At 53.1% G+C, this 15356-nt stretch overlaps 1 protein-coding gene across 1 annotated transcript; it reads left to right on the top strand.

The window, feature by feature from the left end:
• Nucleotides 1-1461: 1461 nt before the first annotated feature.
• On the top strand, nucleotides 1462-12730 carry KLHL17 (kelch like family member 17). The gene is made up of 11 exons (XM_034068527.1): nucleotides 1462-1692; nucleotides 2336-2457; nucleotides 2852-3073; nucleotides 4015-4131; nucleotides 4790-5003; nucleotides 5085-5229; nucleotides 5864-6031; nucleotides 6396-6484; nucleotides 7458-7531; nucleotides 8512-8693; nucleotides 9298-12730. The coding sequence occupies exons 1-11, from the start codon at nucleotides 1482-1484 to the stop codon at nucleotides 9524-9526; spliced, it is 1773 nt and encodes a 590-aa protein (XP_033924418.1). The 5' UTR covers nucleotides 1462-1481; the 3' UTR covers nucleotides 9527-12730.
• Nucleotides 12731-15356: the final 2626 nt, after the last annotated feature.

A 15356-nucleotide genomic window follows, 5' to 3' on the forward strand; every position in this document is an offset into this window, starting at 1 on the left:
TGCACAGCGTGGGGGGGCTCTATTTTTAGGCCCAGGATGGCTGGGGATGCGGAGGTGCTGTGAGGGATTCTCCTGCAGCAGGGATGTGCAGGCAGGCAGCACACGGCTCCTTGTTGTTCCTCCCTCCCCCTTCTTCCTCCTGCTGCTCAGTCATCCCCTTTCCTCAGTCATCTCCCACCTTTCCTTCAGTGCTGACACAGCCAAACGCCTCTCAGAACAGCACAGACAGCGTGGAAAGAGAAGACGTGCCTTTTGGGGGCAGGTTTTGTTCTGTATGAGTGGATTGAGTGTATGTTCCTGCTCCCTGTCCCACTCCGTGCTCAGAGGTGTGTGTGATAGTTCTGCATTGGGTCCCATCAGCATCTCTGGTCTTTGCTGCCTGTCCCAGACCAACAGTACTCGAAGTTACCTCTTGAATGACAGCCAGGGATGCTTGCAGGGAGATGTAGGATGCTTTGCCCATAGTGCAGACCAGGACTGTTTGGTGCAGCCTTGAGGCTGGGGTTGGACATGGCTGGGTAGAGGACAGTGGAGAGAGTGGGGATGAAGATGTTAAGTGTGTGGTTGCTGATCCCTAACTGGCCACCTGGGAATGCCCAGCAAGGGATGTTTGCTGGGCTGTAGTGATCACAACCAAAAGGCATTGTAGCACATTGTAAATCTATGTTGAAGTGTTAGTGAGCTGCAGACCAAACCACCACCTCCTGGTGCCAAACCCTAGCACACAGACATCCCAGACCTATTGTGGAGGCTCCATCCCTCCTATCCTTAAATCCTCATGCCTTCAGACCATCCATGCTGGAAAGTGGCAGTGGTTTCCTGGGGCTCATTTCAGTTACCTTAGGGGCAGCAAGTGACCTGCATCAGCCCAGTGCACCTGAAGAGTCAGTTGGAAGTTGGAAGGGGACAGGCACCACTTAGACCTGTGATTCATAACATCACTCTTGCCTTTTAGGTTATGGGATTCCCTTTTGTTCAGGCTAAGCAGGGTTGTCATGTTTGCTGTCTCTAGTAGTCTGTTTAAGCTGTGTTTGATCAATGTAGGATTGGCATGCCTTGGTGAAACTTCTAAGATCAATGCTTCTGCTGCTGTTGCATGGAAGTGCACCTTGTTAGGGAGACATGGAGCTGGTGCAACTTCAAGGCAAAGCAGTGTATCTGCTGTAGAGCAGTGCCCTTCTGAAGGCAGGTAAGGAGGATGGCAATCCAAAGATGGGCAGACACAGCTGGTAAGCAATGAACAGAAGAGTCTCAGCATCACTTTGTATCACTTGTGTTCCTCCAGGCACTGTCTCCTCCACATCTCTGGTTCATGAGCAGGGTGATGTCTGGCAGGGGTTAGTCAGATTAGTGCACAGCCTTTGAGCAGTGATGACCATACTTTGGGACAACGGGAATTGCGTGGTGCTATTCCTGCCTGGGTAATGCTTTGGTTCCCCCCCCTTTTCAGTGCTGGAGAGAAGGGAAAGCCACCCTCAGCCATGGAAGGGGGTGTGCAGCTCCTCAACCGCGATGGGCACAGCATCTCCCACAACTCCAAGCGGCACTACCACGATGCCTTCGTGTGCATGAACCGCATGCGGCAGCGCGGGCTGCTCTGCGACATCGTGCTCCATGTGGGCACCAAGGAGATCAAGGCCCACAAGGTGGTGCTGGCGTCGTGCAGCCCGTACTTCCACGCCATGTTCACAAGCAAGTAGTGTCCTCCTCTTCCCCATGGCCAGGGCCTCCCTGCCTTTCCAACCCTCTCCTCTCTGCAAGGCACTTCCCTTTCTGACCTGCTCCCTATTCTCACTGCTTTACCTTATGGAAATATGGTGCCTCTATATCATCCCTGTGAGAAGTGCAGTAGCATTCAGGTTAGATGTCAGGAAGAAGTCTTTGGCTGTGAGGGTGGTGAGGCACTGGAATGGGTTGCCCAGGGAGGTTGTGAATGCTCCATCCCTGGCAGTGCTCAAGACCAGGCTGGACAGAGCCTTGGGTGACGTGGTCTAGCTTGAGGTGTCCCTGCCTATGGCAGGAGGTTGGAACTGGATGATCTTAAGGTCCTCTCCAACCCAATCCACTCTGGGATTCTATGAATATCCTTTATTTGTCTCCTTTCCATGAAGCCCTTTGCCCATAACACCCTGCACAGGCATCTTGATGCCTCTCTTTCAGACATGGACCCAATTCCCTAGAGTATGCTGCTAAAAGGTGGGCAGGAGACCTTCTAGAGCTGTGATGCTGGGTTGTAGAAGTGGATGTGACTCATTCCACACATGCTCAAGCCTCCCTCTGTGGAAACAACCCTGCTGGGGGCCTTTGTTCATGCCCAGTGTCTGTGTTGCCCCAGATGAGATGAGCGAGAGCCGCCAGACGCATGTGACGCTGCACGACATCGACCCGCAGGCCCTGGAGCAGCTGGTGCAATACGCTTACACGGCTGAGATTGTGGTGGGCGAGGGGAATGTGCAGGTAGGAGCTTCCCCACACACCTCCCTCCTGCACAGAGCTGTCCTGTACAACACTCACCCCCTGGGGATGCTTGTTCTGCACAACTCGCTCTGTGATGGTACCTGCATCAGTGGTCAGGGTGTTTATCCGCTTCCCTTGCCCACAGATGTGCCTCCTCAGAGCACTGTGCAATGGGCAGCTCTGAGCATCTCCCATTCTCCTGGTCCTATGGGGTGTCCTCAGCTGCCTTTTAGCTTAGTCCTGTTGGAAACAAAGAATGCTTTGTCCTTATTGTGCTTGTGTGCCTGAAGGGCTCAGTAAAACTGCTTTGAGATTGACTTGCAGCGAGATGAGGGTGAGAATGGTTTCCTTGCTCTGGAACCTCTCTTTTCCCCCCATTCTTTCCCACTGCCAGACACTTCTTCCTGCTGCCAGCCTGCTTCAGCTCAATGGTGTGCGGGATGCTTGCTGCAAGTTCCTGCTCAGCCAGCTCGACCCATCCAACTGCCTGGGCATCCGGGGCTTTGCTGACACTCACTCCTGCAGCGACCTCCTCAAGTCTGCACACAAGTACGTCCTCCAGCACTTTGTGGAGGTGTCCAAGACAGAGGAGTTCATGTTGCTGCCTCTTAAACAGGTGAGGTCCTCGTGGGAATGTGAAGGTGTAGGAATTGCAAAGCTTTTCATGCTCAATCCACACAGTCTGTGTGCCAAAAGCTAAAGGAACCTGTGCTGAGGGGACAGGGTTTGGTGTGGAATGAACTCGTGTTCTGTGCTTTGGGCCAATGGAGAGACAATAAATGGGAAGAGTGCTTAATGCCATGTGAATAGGGATGGGAGGGTCACTGCTGCCGGTGGTGCTTGCCACGTGAGCTCTGAGCACACTGCCCTCCCTCAGAGGGCACAGTCCAAGGGATAAGTCCTTGCTGCCCTGCTCACATAGCTGGGATGTTTAATTCAGAGCTCAGCTACTGTTTCCTGCTGCTCTGCAAGTGGTGCCAGGACAGCTCCTGGCTCATCACTGGCTGCAGGGTGCTGTGCCTTGGCCAGGAGGCATTCCCCCTCCTTGCTCTGCCTCACCGGACCTCCATAGTCCCTCAGCAGGGTACAGACATTTCCCTTTGTTCTCAGGGCAGTGGGGTGTGTGGCAGCGAGGGGAGGGTCGTATCCTGCCCCTGCTCCATGGTCCTTGGCTGGTGAAGCGAGCTTGCTGGGAGCAGACAGGGCACCTGGCTCTACCCCATGGAATACTGAAGGGACACGTGCAAGTGGAGTCATCTGCCTGATCTCACTGATGCTGATTGGAAGTGTCAGGCACTGCAGCAGCTTCAGACACAGAAAGGGGGGATGAGCCAAGGAGGGTGATGCAGGGCAGAGCTGTCTCCACACCAGCGAGGAGAGGCACAGCTCCTGGTTTGGGGGACCTGGTTACTACTTGGATCCTATGAGAGTAGATGTGCACCCTCAACCACCAGCATCTGCAGGAGGCAGGAGCTCTGCCTCTCCTTGGTACCTGTGTGTGAATGGGTCCTTTCCTCCCAGATCACACCAGCTAACACTTGCCTTTCCACCCTGCAGGTGCTGGACCTCATATCTAGTGACAGCCTCAATGTGCCATCGGAGGAGGAGGTGTACCGGGCTGTGCTGAGCTGGGTCAAACACGATGTGGACAGCAGAAGACAGCATGTCCCCAGGGTGAGTGTGCTGGGGAAGGTGGCCTGGTTCCATTGACCAGCTCTGAGTGCCTGGTCTGGGTGGGTACATGGCTGGAAGAAGCTTCAGGGTGGAAATAGGGCAGGGGTAATGGGTCCCTGCTAAACCATTTCCAGTCCAGGTATAGATGAGGTGATGCTGAGATAGTTCAGTCTCCCAGAGGGGATGCCCTGTGTGATCTCTGGCTTGGATACAGGGAGCTCTGAGAAGGATGTGAGCATCGGAAATGCTCAGCCCTGCCTGCAGCCTGTCCCTCTGCTTTGCTGGTTATGTGTACTTAGATATCCCCCAGGGGCAATGCAGCACCATGGGGTATGCTGGGCAGTGGGGAGCAGTGTCTGGACTCTATTACTTGTAGCATGATTGCTAGAAGAGGATGTGGGTACTGGCAGAGGGGAGGGTTGGGATCTACTGGGGCTATGGGATGTGTCATGGCCAGGTTGAGGACTTCTGGCTCTGCAGAGACGTTAAGACTGAATTGCTCCGTGTGCTGTGATGCCCTTCATCACAAGTGAGCAGGAGGGCACCTCCAGGTCAGTCAGCCTTGCCAGGGTCCCTGTGGTTTGTATGGGAGATGTAGGAGCAGCACTGGAGGAACCCTTCCCACCTTGCCAGCGGGATGCAATTCCTCCCTTCCCAGCTCATGAAGTGTGTGCGGCTGCCCTTGCTGAGCCGGGACTTCCTCATGAGCAATGTGGACACGGAGCTGCTGGTGCGGCACCATTCGGAGTGCAAGGACCTGCTCATTGAAGCCCTCAAGTACCACCTCATGCCGGAGCAGAGAGGGGTGCTGAGCAACAGCAGGACGAGGCCGCGGCGCTGCGAGGGGGCCAGCACCGTGCTCTTTGCTGTGGGTAAGACCCTCTCATGTTCATGCAAGCCCCTTCCTGTGGTGTCTGCGCTGCTGTTGGCTCTGTTCACCATCCCATGTGCAGGCGGAGGGAGCCTGTTCGCCATCCATGGGGACTGTGAGGCTTATGACACGCGGACAGACCGGTGGCACATGGTGGCGTCTATGTCAACGCGCAGGGCCAGGGTTGGAGTTGCTGCCATTGGGAACAAGCTGTATGCTGTCGGCGGGTAAGGAGGGGCTGGGAGCAGGGCTGGCCTCTGGGTAGAACCATAGAATCCCAGAATGGTTTGGGTTGGAAGGGACCTGAAAGCTCATTCAGTTCCAACCAGGGACCCCTTCCACTGGAGCAGCTGCTCCAAGCTCCTGTGTCCAACCTGGCCTTGAGCACTGCCAGGGATGGGGCAGCCACAGCTCCTCTGGGCACCCTGTGCCAGCGCCTCAGCACCCTCACAGGGAAGAATTTCCTTATCTCCAACCTGAACTTCCCCTGTTTCTGTTTGAACCCATCACCCCTTGTCCTGTCGCTACAGTCCCTGATGAAGAGTCCCTCCCTAGCATCCCTGTAGCCCCCTTCAGACACTGGAAGCTGCTCTGAAGTCTCCATGCAGCTTCTGTTCTCCAGGCTGAACAGCATTCCCATATCTCTGGGTTATCCACTGCAGGAGCTTTGCACTTTCAGCACATCCTTTGAAGCACTTTTCCTTAAGAAAGCTGGGGAAGGGGCAGAGAGCAGGGCTAGTGACAAGGACTCACACCAAGCAGTGCTCTCTGGGCTCTCGGCTGGCTCTGCAGCTGTAGGACCAGCCCACAGCTTCATCTGCTTCCCACCTCTTACACCTTCTCCTTATTTCCACCCTGCAGCTACGATGGCACCTCTGATTTAGCCACAGTGGAGTCCTATGATCCCGTCACCAATTCCTGGCAACCCGAGGTGTCCATGGGCACCAGGAGGAGCTGCCTGGGTGTAGCAGCACTTCATGGGCTTCTCTATGCTGCTGGGGGGTACGATGGGGCCTCGTGCCTCAACAGGTAGGGGATTGCCTTGCTACAGGCTCCTCCACTGCTCTTGCATGCACTGTCCTTGGCACTGGGTGCCTGGGGAGCCCCCAGGGTTGGCTCCTGAGAGATGGACTGGCCCCAAGAGTAGATGTCTTGTAACCCAGCCGTGTGTTCCAGTGTCTTTGGCCCAGGCAAAGCTTCTTCAGGGGGGAAAACCCCACCTTGTAGCCCTCTGCCCCACAGAACACAGCCTTTGTCAGTTCTTCCCTTTATTTCCCCCTTCTATTCCCAAACTTTCCTTTGGGAGCTGCCCCTGAAGGCTTGGGTCAAAGAGCTTTGAGCCGGGCTTTGCCAGTGTCACACCTTTGTGTTCCTGTGTCCCTGCCTGCTGCAGTGCAGAGCGGTATGACCCTCTGACAGGCACCTGGACATCCATCGCTGCCATGAGCACCAGGAGACGCTACGTCCGGGTGGCAACGCTAGGTGGGTGATGGCATTCCAGCTTCCAGGCATGCTGTTTCGGGGGGTTCCCTTCCGCATTCTTCTGTTCTAGTTCCTGCCCCTTCTTCCTAGCTTGTGAGTCCAGTGCCCAGCTATGCCTCTGCCATATCCCCACTCCTCGGTGTCCCTGGTAACTGGGTTTCATCACATCCTGAAGGCAACTCCTCAAGGGACCCACAACTTGTTCCTCAGCTCCTTTGTGCCCCTTCTACTTTGGAGCAAGAGGGCTTGCTGTGGATGATCACCTATCCATAGACAGGAAGATAAACCCTTACTACCCCTCCATTATGAATGTGGAACAGTCCATTTACTGATGATCCACTCTACCAGGGGTGTCACAACATCAGGTGCGATGCTGTGCTGTCTCCAGACTCCACTGAATGAGTTCTGTCCTCAAGGGGGATGCAGTGTGAGAACTGGGTATCTCATTGTCTAATACAGCTATGGGGTTAATGCAAGTACTACATTCCGCCCTAGCAAGGCTGCACTCCCTGGGGTTGCCAGGGTACCACGCTGCTCCTCACCACCCCAACAACTCCTCTGTAGTGTCCCAGTGTCCCTGTGGTGCTTCTCCTTTGCCCTGTTTTCTGTTTTCAGCTCTCAGTGCTGACTCAGAGGTTCCCTCCCCTCCAGCACCCACTCATGCTCTCTGCCTGCCCCAGCCATTAGTCCTGATCCCCTGCTCCAGCTAAAAATATCCCATTGCTCCCTTAGGGAGCCCTTGCAGCTCCCATAATGAGAAAGGTCAATAAGCAGCATGTGAGGGAAGCTTCGGGAAGCTTGTGGTGTGGCAGAGGAGCTGCCTGATGGGTATTTCACAGTGCTCCAAGCAGCAAGGGGATGGGGAGCTCTGCTGAGAGGAGCTCCATATGGTGGCTTAGCTGGTACCTACATGGGCCCTATGGGCAAGGGCTGTGGGAGGCTGACTCCTGTGCATGTGTGACTCTCTTTGCAGAAGGCAACCTCTATGCTGTTGGGGGATACGACAGCTCATCCCACTTAGCCACAGTAGAAAAGTACGAGCCCCAGGTAAGTACCTGAGGGAACATGCCTGATAACCCGTTATCTTCTCCCCTCTCTGAGGGCCTGAAAGGGCCCTGCAGAAAGCTGAGGGCTATACAAGTTGCTAAAGAACTTAGCAGCCAGTGATGGATCTAAGCTGTAGCTTGAGATGTTGGACTTGATCTTGAAGGTATTTTCCAGCCTAGTTGATTGTATGTGACCACTTCCTAGCACAACATTGCAGCTGCAGTGAAGCAGAAGGTGTACCCACATGAGCCTGTGCAACACAGACCTGCCACCATGTATGACTATGAACTAGAGTGGCTATCACATCCCTCCCCAGCTCTTCTGCATGGGCAGAGTATCCAGGGTGCAACCCAGAACTCATCCACCTGAGCTCTGAGATTCCCAAGTTTTCAACCACCAGAACACTCTCTATCCCCATTACCTGTAAGCCGGCTCTTGCAGAACAGTTCTTGGACATGCCCTGAGTTGTTTCCAGCTTCCAGCTGAGGTCCTTGCACATCCACAGTGGTCAGCAGCAATTGTGGCAGGCTGGGGACATGTGTTGGGCCTGGGGTCTCCCAGCTCTGGCAGAGCAGGCTGGATCACTGCAGAAAGATCAGAGAGAGAGGGTTTGTGAGCTGTAAAGCCACGGTGGTGACTTGTGCACATTTGAGATGGATGCAGCTCAGCCTTGGGCTGGGTTCAGCTGTGACCTGAATGGGATGCTGTGATTCTATGGCCTGCCTGGTGGCCCAGCACGGAGATGTCTGTGCTCATGCCCCTGGGATGGCAGGACTCCTGCTTGCTCTCCTGTGCCTTCCCAAAGCCAGTCAGCAGAGGTCTCTCCTGGGGCAGCTCTTGATGGGAGAATTGGAAGTAAGCGGGATCCCCCCAGAAGTCTTTCTGGAGATCCCCGTTATGTCAGGAGTGTGTGGTTAAAGCAGCACTGATACCATAGGGGTACATGGAAAACAGCTCGTTCATCTCACAAACCTTCCCAGATCAACACTTGGACACCCATTGCCAACATGCTGAGCCGCCGGAGCAGCGCCGGGGTGGCCGTGCTGGAGGGGATGCTGTATGTGGCTGGTGGCAACGATGGGACCAGCTGCCTTAACTCTGTGGAGCGCTACAACCCCAAAAGCAACACGTGGGAGAGTGTGGCACCCATGAACATCCGCAGGTAAGGAGCCTTGCTCCACACTTCGAACCATGAAGTGCAGATGATGCCCAAGGCTTCCTTAGTGTTGCTATTGGCTCTGTGCTGCACAAGGGCAGCCCACAGTCCCTGCTGCACTGTGAAAGACCAAGGTGTATGTGCCAAGAGGGCAGAGCAGGGACCTTCTGCAGAGGCCAGTCTGGCCATAAAGAACCAGGTGCTATATAGCTGGGCAATGCCATATAGGAGGTGTTGCTGGGCTGCAGGGATTTCAGGCTCCTAAGGCTTGTTACTTATAGAAACACAGAATGGTTTTGGTTGGAAAGGACCTTAAGATCATCCACTTCCAACACCCTGCCATAGGCAAGGATACCTTCCACTAGAGCAGGTTGCTCCAAACTGGCCCTGCAATTCAGAGGTGGCACTTCTCCAATGGGAGTGAAGGGGAAAACCTGAGGCTCTGTATTGTGCTTTGCTGCTGATGGCCTCTTTGAGCCCCAATAGTTCATTTTCACTGGGCATTTGAGGCTGTTCACTCGTCTTATGGGGTTTGCAGAGCTCTGACCATCCGACATACACCCCATATACACCACATTCAAGCTTGTTGGTCTCTGCATGGTCATTCCAGGAGCACCCATGACCTGGTGGCCATGGATGGGTGGCTGTACGCTGTAGGGGGCAACGACGGGAGCTCCAGCCTCAACTCCATCGAGAAGTACAACCCCCGTACCAACAAGTGGGTCGCAGCCTCGTGCATGTTCACACGCCGGAGCAGTGTAGGGGTGGCGGTGCTGGAACTCCTCAACTTCCCACCCCCTTCCTCGCCCACCCTGTCGGTGTCCTCGACGAGCCTTTGACAAAGAATCAGGACCTACCTTACCTCAAGGGGACAGGGGTGCGTGGTGGGGCCCTAGGCTCACCCCACGGGGCAGCCGGTCCCTATAAGGAGGAGAGCAAAGGGACCGGCCACCAGCCCCAGCATTCCTTGAACCCTGGAGCCATCCCTGTTCTCAGTGCACACATTGGATCAGCACGACCACAGCAGTTAGAAATGTGCTTCCTGGACGAGCACCCTCCTTGTAGAGGGCAAGAAGAGAGGATGCTCTCTGCTCCGTTCAGACTCATCTCACCGCTCACCCAAAGGGGGTATATTTTCTTTGGGGAGGGGGAACTTCAAACCATTGCTGCTTCTTGGATTCCCATGATCCAGCCAGTGCCACACGGATGAGCACAGCCTTGGAGGCTTCCAGGAGTCCTGTGGGGTGGCAGAGGTGGGCAGCACCCAAGGACACGGCTGAGTGTGCGACTGCTCCTCTGAATGTCACTGTAGCCTAACTCTTTAACCAAGCCTATCGTGCACTGTTAAAAGACTCTGAGGCCACTGTATGGTTCTCAATGGTGTCTAATTGATGCCTTAAAATACACAGAAGAAGCCCAGCTTAAGGGACAGAGCCTGGAGGAGGTGAGGTTTGGAGACAGGACTGGATGCAGCATCCTGAACCCTCCAGTGTTTCCATGCTCAGTTGGTCCCACCTCATTCCCCAAGATCCCAACCGACCATTGATCTCCAGCCAGGAGGATGAGTTGAGGGACCCTGTTGCCATCTGTGCTGCTGCTGGCCCAGGTTCCAGTGACTGTGGGGCTGCCTGCTCTGTGCACATGGTCCTGGTTCAGCTTGGGAATGGGTCGGCCTGTTTGCTGTTCCCCTCTCTGCAAAGCAGGTGCTGGGGTTAGGGGAAGGTATCGGTTCTCTTCTAAATGAGGAGGATTTCCTGGCATTACTTTTTGGGGTGTTAATATTTTGCCTTTTTTTATTATTTGAACTGCTAATATTTTAATTTTTGATGACTTCACATCCCTTTATTTTTGACACTCCTGCAATTCCCCATCCCCTCTGCTTTTAGGGATGCAATTACTTTCCTCAGTTGTGGATGAGATGATGACTGTGTCCTGGAAGACGTTCTCTATAGGTGTATGGATTTGTATGTGCATGTGTGAGATACTGTGGCAACAGCATGAAAGGGACCATTTGCAATTAGCAACTCACTGGCAACCACTTTAAGTAGCTAAAGGTTGAGTAAATCAGTACTGTAAGTCAATAAGACCCACGCAGTAAGACCCACCTATGCCATGAAACCTCTTGGGTGGTGTTTTCAATGCGTATACTGTAGGGTGTGTGTGTGAGCCTGGAGCTCAGATGCGTTATCAGGTGTTCTCCACATTAGAGAGGAATGACTCAACCACTGGTACCTCAACAGTGTTCAAATGTAGCATTGGAAATATGGTCTAACTGTTCAGAACTAATCCCTTTATCCTTCTTTTATTCCCTGCTCCTTCTCATCTCTCAGTTACAGTTTGTATTTCACTAAGGGGCTTTCAAGAGGTCTCTTTTCTTTGGGGTGAGAGTTTGAGATGAGACAGGGACTCCCCAACTTCAGACCATGCTTCTGGTGATCTGCTTTCTCCTTGGCCAGGTGCCTGCATGTTTTACAAGCCCACTTACAGTGCCTCACATTGGACCCCTGAAATTCACAGCAGTTTCTGGCAATCTGGGCTACTTCTGCCCCAGCCTCTCCCCAAGGACACTGTAGTGCAGATGTCCAGGCTCTGCTCATGCAGGTTGTCCCTTGGTCAATGTCGTCACTTGCTTGTTGGAAGTAATGGTGATATGGGTGAAATCTGCACTGCTGCATGCATGAGGTCTCGATCATAGAATCACAGAATAGCTAGGGTTGGAAAGGACCTTAAGATCATCCAGTTCCAGCCCCCTGCCATGGGCAGGGACACCTCGCCCTAAACCATATCACCCAAGGCTTCATCCAACCTGGCCTTCAACACCTTTCCATCCTACTCGTATAAGCAACATCAGGATTCTAGTCTTCTGCTGGACCAGCGCATGCAAGATGCACCTGGCTTAGGGTCCTGTTTGAACAGGATCACCCTAAAAGCCCCATGGCTGTGTCAGAAGTGAAGGATACTGAGGTCCTGCTGAGGCCTCTGTGTGATGAATGGGGTAAGGACAGCAGAGCCCAGGCAGCCTGCTGAAGAGCTGATTTCATCTAAGTTGTTGTTCTAGTGATGGTTCACATCTGGCCAGCTGTGGCTGTTAACATGAATGGGGCCTGCTGCCTTAGGGGGGCAGCAGGCAGGCAAAACTGGAGAGGAAGAGAGTGATAGAGGAGGCTGAGGAGAAGTTCTGTGCCAGGAGCCCTTGGCCTCAGTTGTAATCTTTAGCAATTTGCACACCACTGGTGTGCGATGCTGCCCTGCCTCAAGGATCAGGGACACAGGCAGTGTGGCTCCTGTCACCCATCACTTGGGTCCTGAGCAATATCACCCCTGAGCCTGTTCTGCAGGAACCTGGAGGGGGGGAGCTTTTTGTGTCTGTGATGTTCTAACTATGCAGGTGCTCACTGCTTTCCTGGGAAAGAGAAAGAAGGAAGGAGAGGGCAAAAGAATTCCCCAGCAGCTTGCGGGGGTCCGGAGCACCCTGACCCACACTGTGTGGACACGAGGTGTCAGCATCTACCCTGGGTGACCCCAGGGTGGACTTGCTTCTGGTGCTGCACATCCCTTGCTGAGGAGGAGGCCTCAGAGGGGATGTGTGTCTGTGTCTGTCTGTCTGTAATACCCTATACGAGGGGAGGAGAACTGTCAACTGTGTGTGGCTTCTCTGCCAGTTTTAGTTAGTGGTGTCTCACCCAACATGTTACTCGTGCAATTCCCTATGTGAGCTTTTCCCAGCAGAGGAGCATCCCCCAGTGGGTGGCTCCGGGGCTGTGTGTGTTGATGTGGTTCACCCAGGGACCCCGGTGTCAGTCTGCAAGGCCAGGCAGGAGCCCTTGCCCCAGTGTGCAGGGAGAGGGTTCCTTCGCCTTCCTGATGGGCAGACCCGGTTTACTCCATGTCAATCCGTTGTCACTTTAATTTCTCTGTGAGTTATCTGACTTATTTATGTGGAACTCTGTTTCTCTGAAGTTTTTGCACTACATGGGATCGGGGAGGGGATATAAGCAATAGAAGCCAATGTGTACAATAAAGATGTTTTCTTGAATACCGGATCCTGCCTCTTGCATCCTTCCTTTTCATTTCTCTATGGGGCAGGGAGATGCTCTTTGTGTTGCCATGTGCAGAGGTGGGGAAGGAGCCCCAGGCAGAGGATGGACATGGCAGACTGAGCATCTGAGCAGCCACTGATGGGAGAGATCTCATTTGCTTGGGTACAGCCACTTCAGGCTTCAAGGTATGAAGAGCAGGGAGAGGCACCCATCTGGAGGCCAGATTGGTCTGGCATTAGTAGAAGGAACTGCTGTGCTACAGGTGTGCAGCTCATAGCTCAGGTCCTGGCCCAGCACTCACCTGAGGACAAGGTGCTTTGTATTCTCAGCAAAGATAATGTGCTGGGACAAAGATGCTTATGGTGTTAGAGACCACTGGGGAAAGCCCAGCCTAATGCATAGGGGCTTTAGGGGCACACTGATTTATACCCCCTAGGATTCCAACTCTCCGGTGCTGTTGACAGCTTTCCCCCACACTAGAACTGAAAACCAGAGGGAAAACATCCTCCTTTACCTCCAGCTGCCACATGCCTCTTGCCTGGGGGCCAGCATAGCTGGTTGGCCTGGTTCAGCAGCAGATCAGATCCACCTTCCCTTGCTGCTGCCTGAGAAGGGGGGAAATACTATCCCCATTCACCATGGGGGGAGTGCAGGGGGTGAAAAGAGCAATGAGAAGCTGCATGGCAACACCCCATGGGGCCCCAAAGGGAACTTTCCCACGCGTGTGTGCTGCGATCCCTGCAGTTAAGCCTTGATGCTGCACGCTCGGCACGCCAGGCTTGGCCATTGCCACCAGTGTCCTCTTTCTTGCTGCTCTCTAGGCTCTCACTTCTGTTTCAGGCTGCTATAAATAACTATCCTGCTGTAAAAGTCTGTCTAAAGGCTGGAGCCACCCAGCTGAGGCCCTCCTGGAAGCAGAGCAATGAGGGACTGGGAGAGCTGTTCACTCAGCACATGGAGAACAGGACTTGCCCTCAACCACTGGTCACATTGGTCCGACCAGCCATGGTCATGTCACTGGTGTCCCAGTAATAAAAGGTTACATATTTGCAGGGATATTGCATATTTGCCTCTCTCTTGCTGTAATAACAGCAGGAAAGGGGCAGTTATATCACTAGTTAGAGCTGTAAGGTTGTACATAGGACAAACACATTAGGAACAGCACATTTCTGGTCACAGTGCTGACCGTGTTAGCCATGGGTCTTAACAGGACTCCTGCTTTTCCTGAAGCAAACACAGTTGTTGCTGTTCACTGTGAGGTCTGGGCTGTGCCAGGGGTGCTGGGCTGTGGGTTTGCTGGTGGATTGGTGTCTCCCAGCTGTGCATGGAGGACAGAGCTTGCTGAAGCCCCCTGCCATCAAAATCATGGCAAGGGGCCCTCCAGAGGGGTGACTGACTCTAGATGATGAAGGTTAATGGACTATAGACAACAGAAAGGGAATGTTATAGCATGTCCATTATCAGCAACTCTCTCTGGGCAAGTATTGCCTGACTGTACAGTTATCTCCTGGGGGATATGTGGGCTTTGTTAGAGCAAGGGGACTTCCATTCCACGTCAAGGTGGACGCTAATAGAGTCTAACATACCCATTTTGTCCAAGACCTCACATAGCAAATCTCTGAGCCAAATGCTCCATCCCTGGTTGAAGAAGCATCCTAGTCCTCTGGGAGTTGTCCAGGTAAGAAGGAACCTTTCCTGTTAAAAAGCAGGAAACTCAGGCTCCAGGTTCAGCTTGGCTCCTTGCTTCACTTTCTGTGCATCTCTTCCTGTTGTCTCTTGGCTGTCACAGGTCTGCCCCCCATGCAGGTGCTTCCACATCCCTGTAAGCCTCTCTGCTCCCATAGCAAGGTGGAGCTGCTGGGCTGTCACTGGAGCAGGACAGGAATGCTCTTCCCAAGGAACATTCCCTCTTAGAGTTGCTATCGACTCTCTCTGACTGGGCAGTCTGTAAGAGATCTATGGATCTTAAGTCTTTGTGTCTCGGAGTCTCCCTAGCTCCAGAGATGTGTCACATCATGTGCTTTGGAGTCATCCCTTAGATCAGCACTGTTTCTATTAACTAAACCTGATGTTTTCCAACTGCAATTCAATTGCTTGGACAAGATCTAATTTCCATAGCCCCAAGTTGATTTGTATTAACTAGATTCTCCTCCTTTAATTCTTAAAGTGAATCAAACTCCCTAACAGCTCCTACATCATTTTCCTAGGGATCAGTGGCACCGACAAACCCATAACTACCAGGATACTTTATCTGTTGAAATAGCAGCATCCCCATTAACTTAAGCAGTTTCTTCCTGAATCCCATGGTCCTGCAAGACTTTGGTGTAAGATCGTTGTTCTTCGGGTCTTGACATGAATCCTCTGAACCTTCTGATCTAAGTTTTCTGTTGGCTTTGCAGCATTCACCCGCAGGCCCATGGGATGAAAAGGAGTTTGTCATTTCCTATGACTATGCTGCCTGTGTTTATTCCAAGCTATGAAACAGGAATAGTTGTTCTGCATCTACCTTTGGGATTGTCCTTAACTACTCATTCGTGTTATTTCTATTTCCACAGAGTAAGGGTTTCATATCATGGTCAGGAATCTTTGAAAGCATTTCCTCTATAAATATCCCTTTAGTTACGTGGTC

The sequence above is a fragment of the Melopsittacus undulatus genome, chromosome 12, assembly GCF_012275295.1.
Source record: "Melopsittacus undulatus isolate bMelUnd1 chromosome 12, bMelUnd1.mat.Z, whole genome shotgun sequence".
Lineage (NCBI taxonomy): Eukaryota > Metazoa > Chordata > Aves > Psittaciformes > Psittaculidae > Melopsittacus > Melopsittacus undulatus.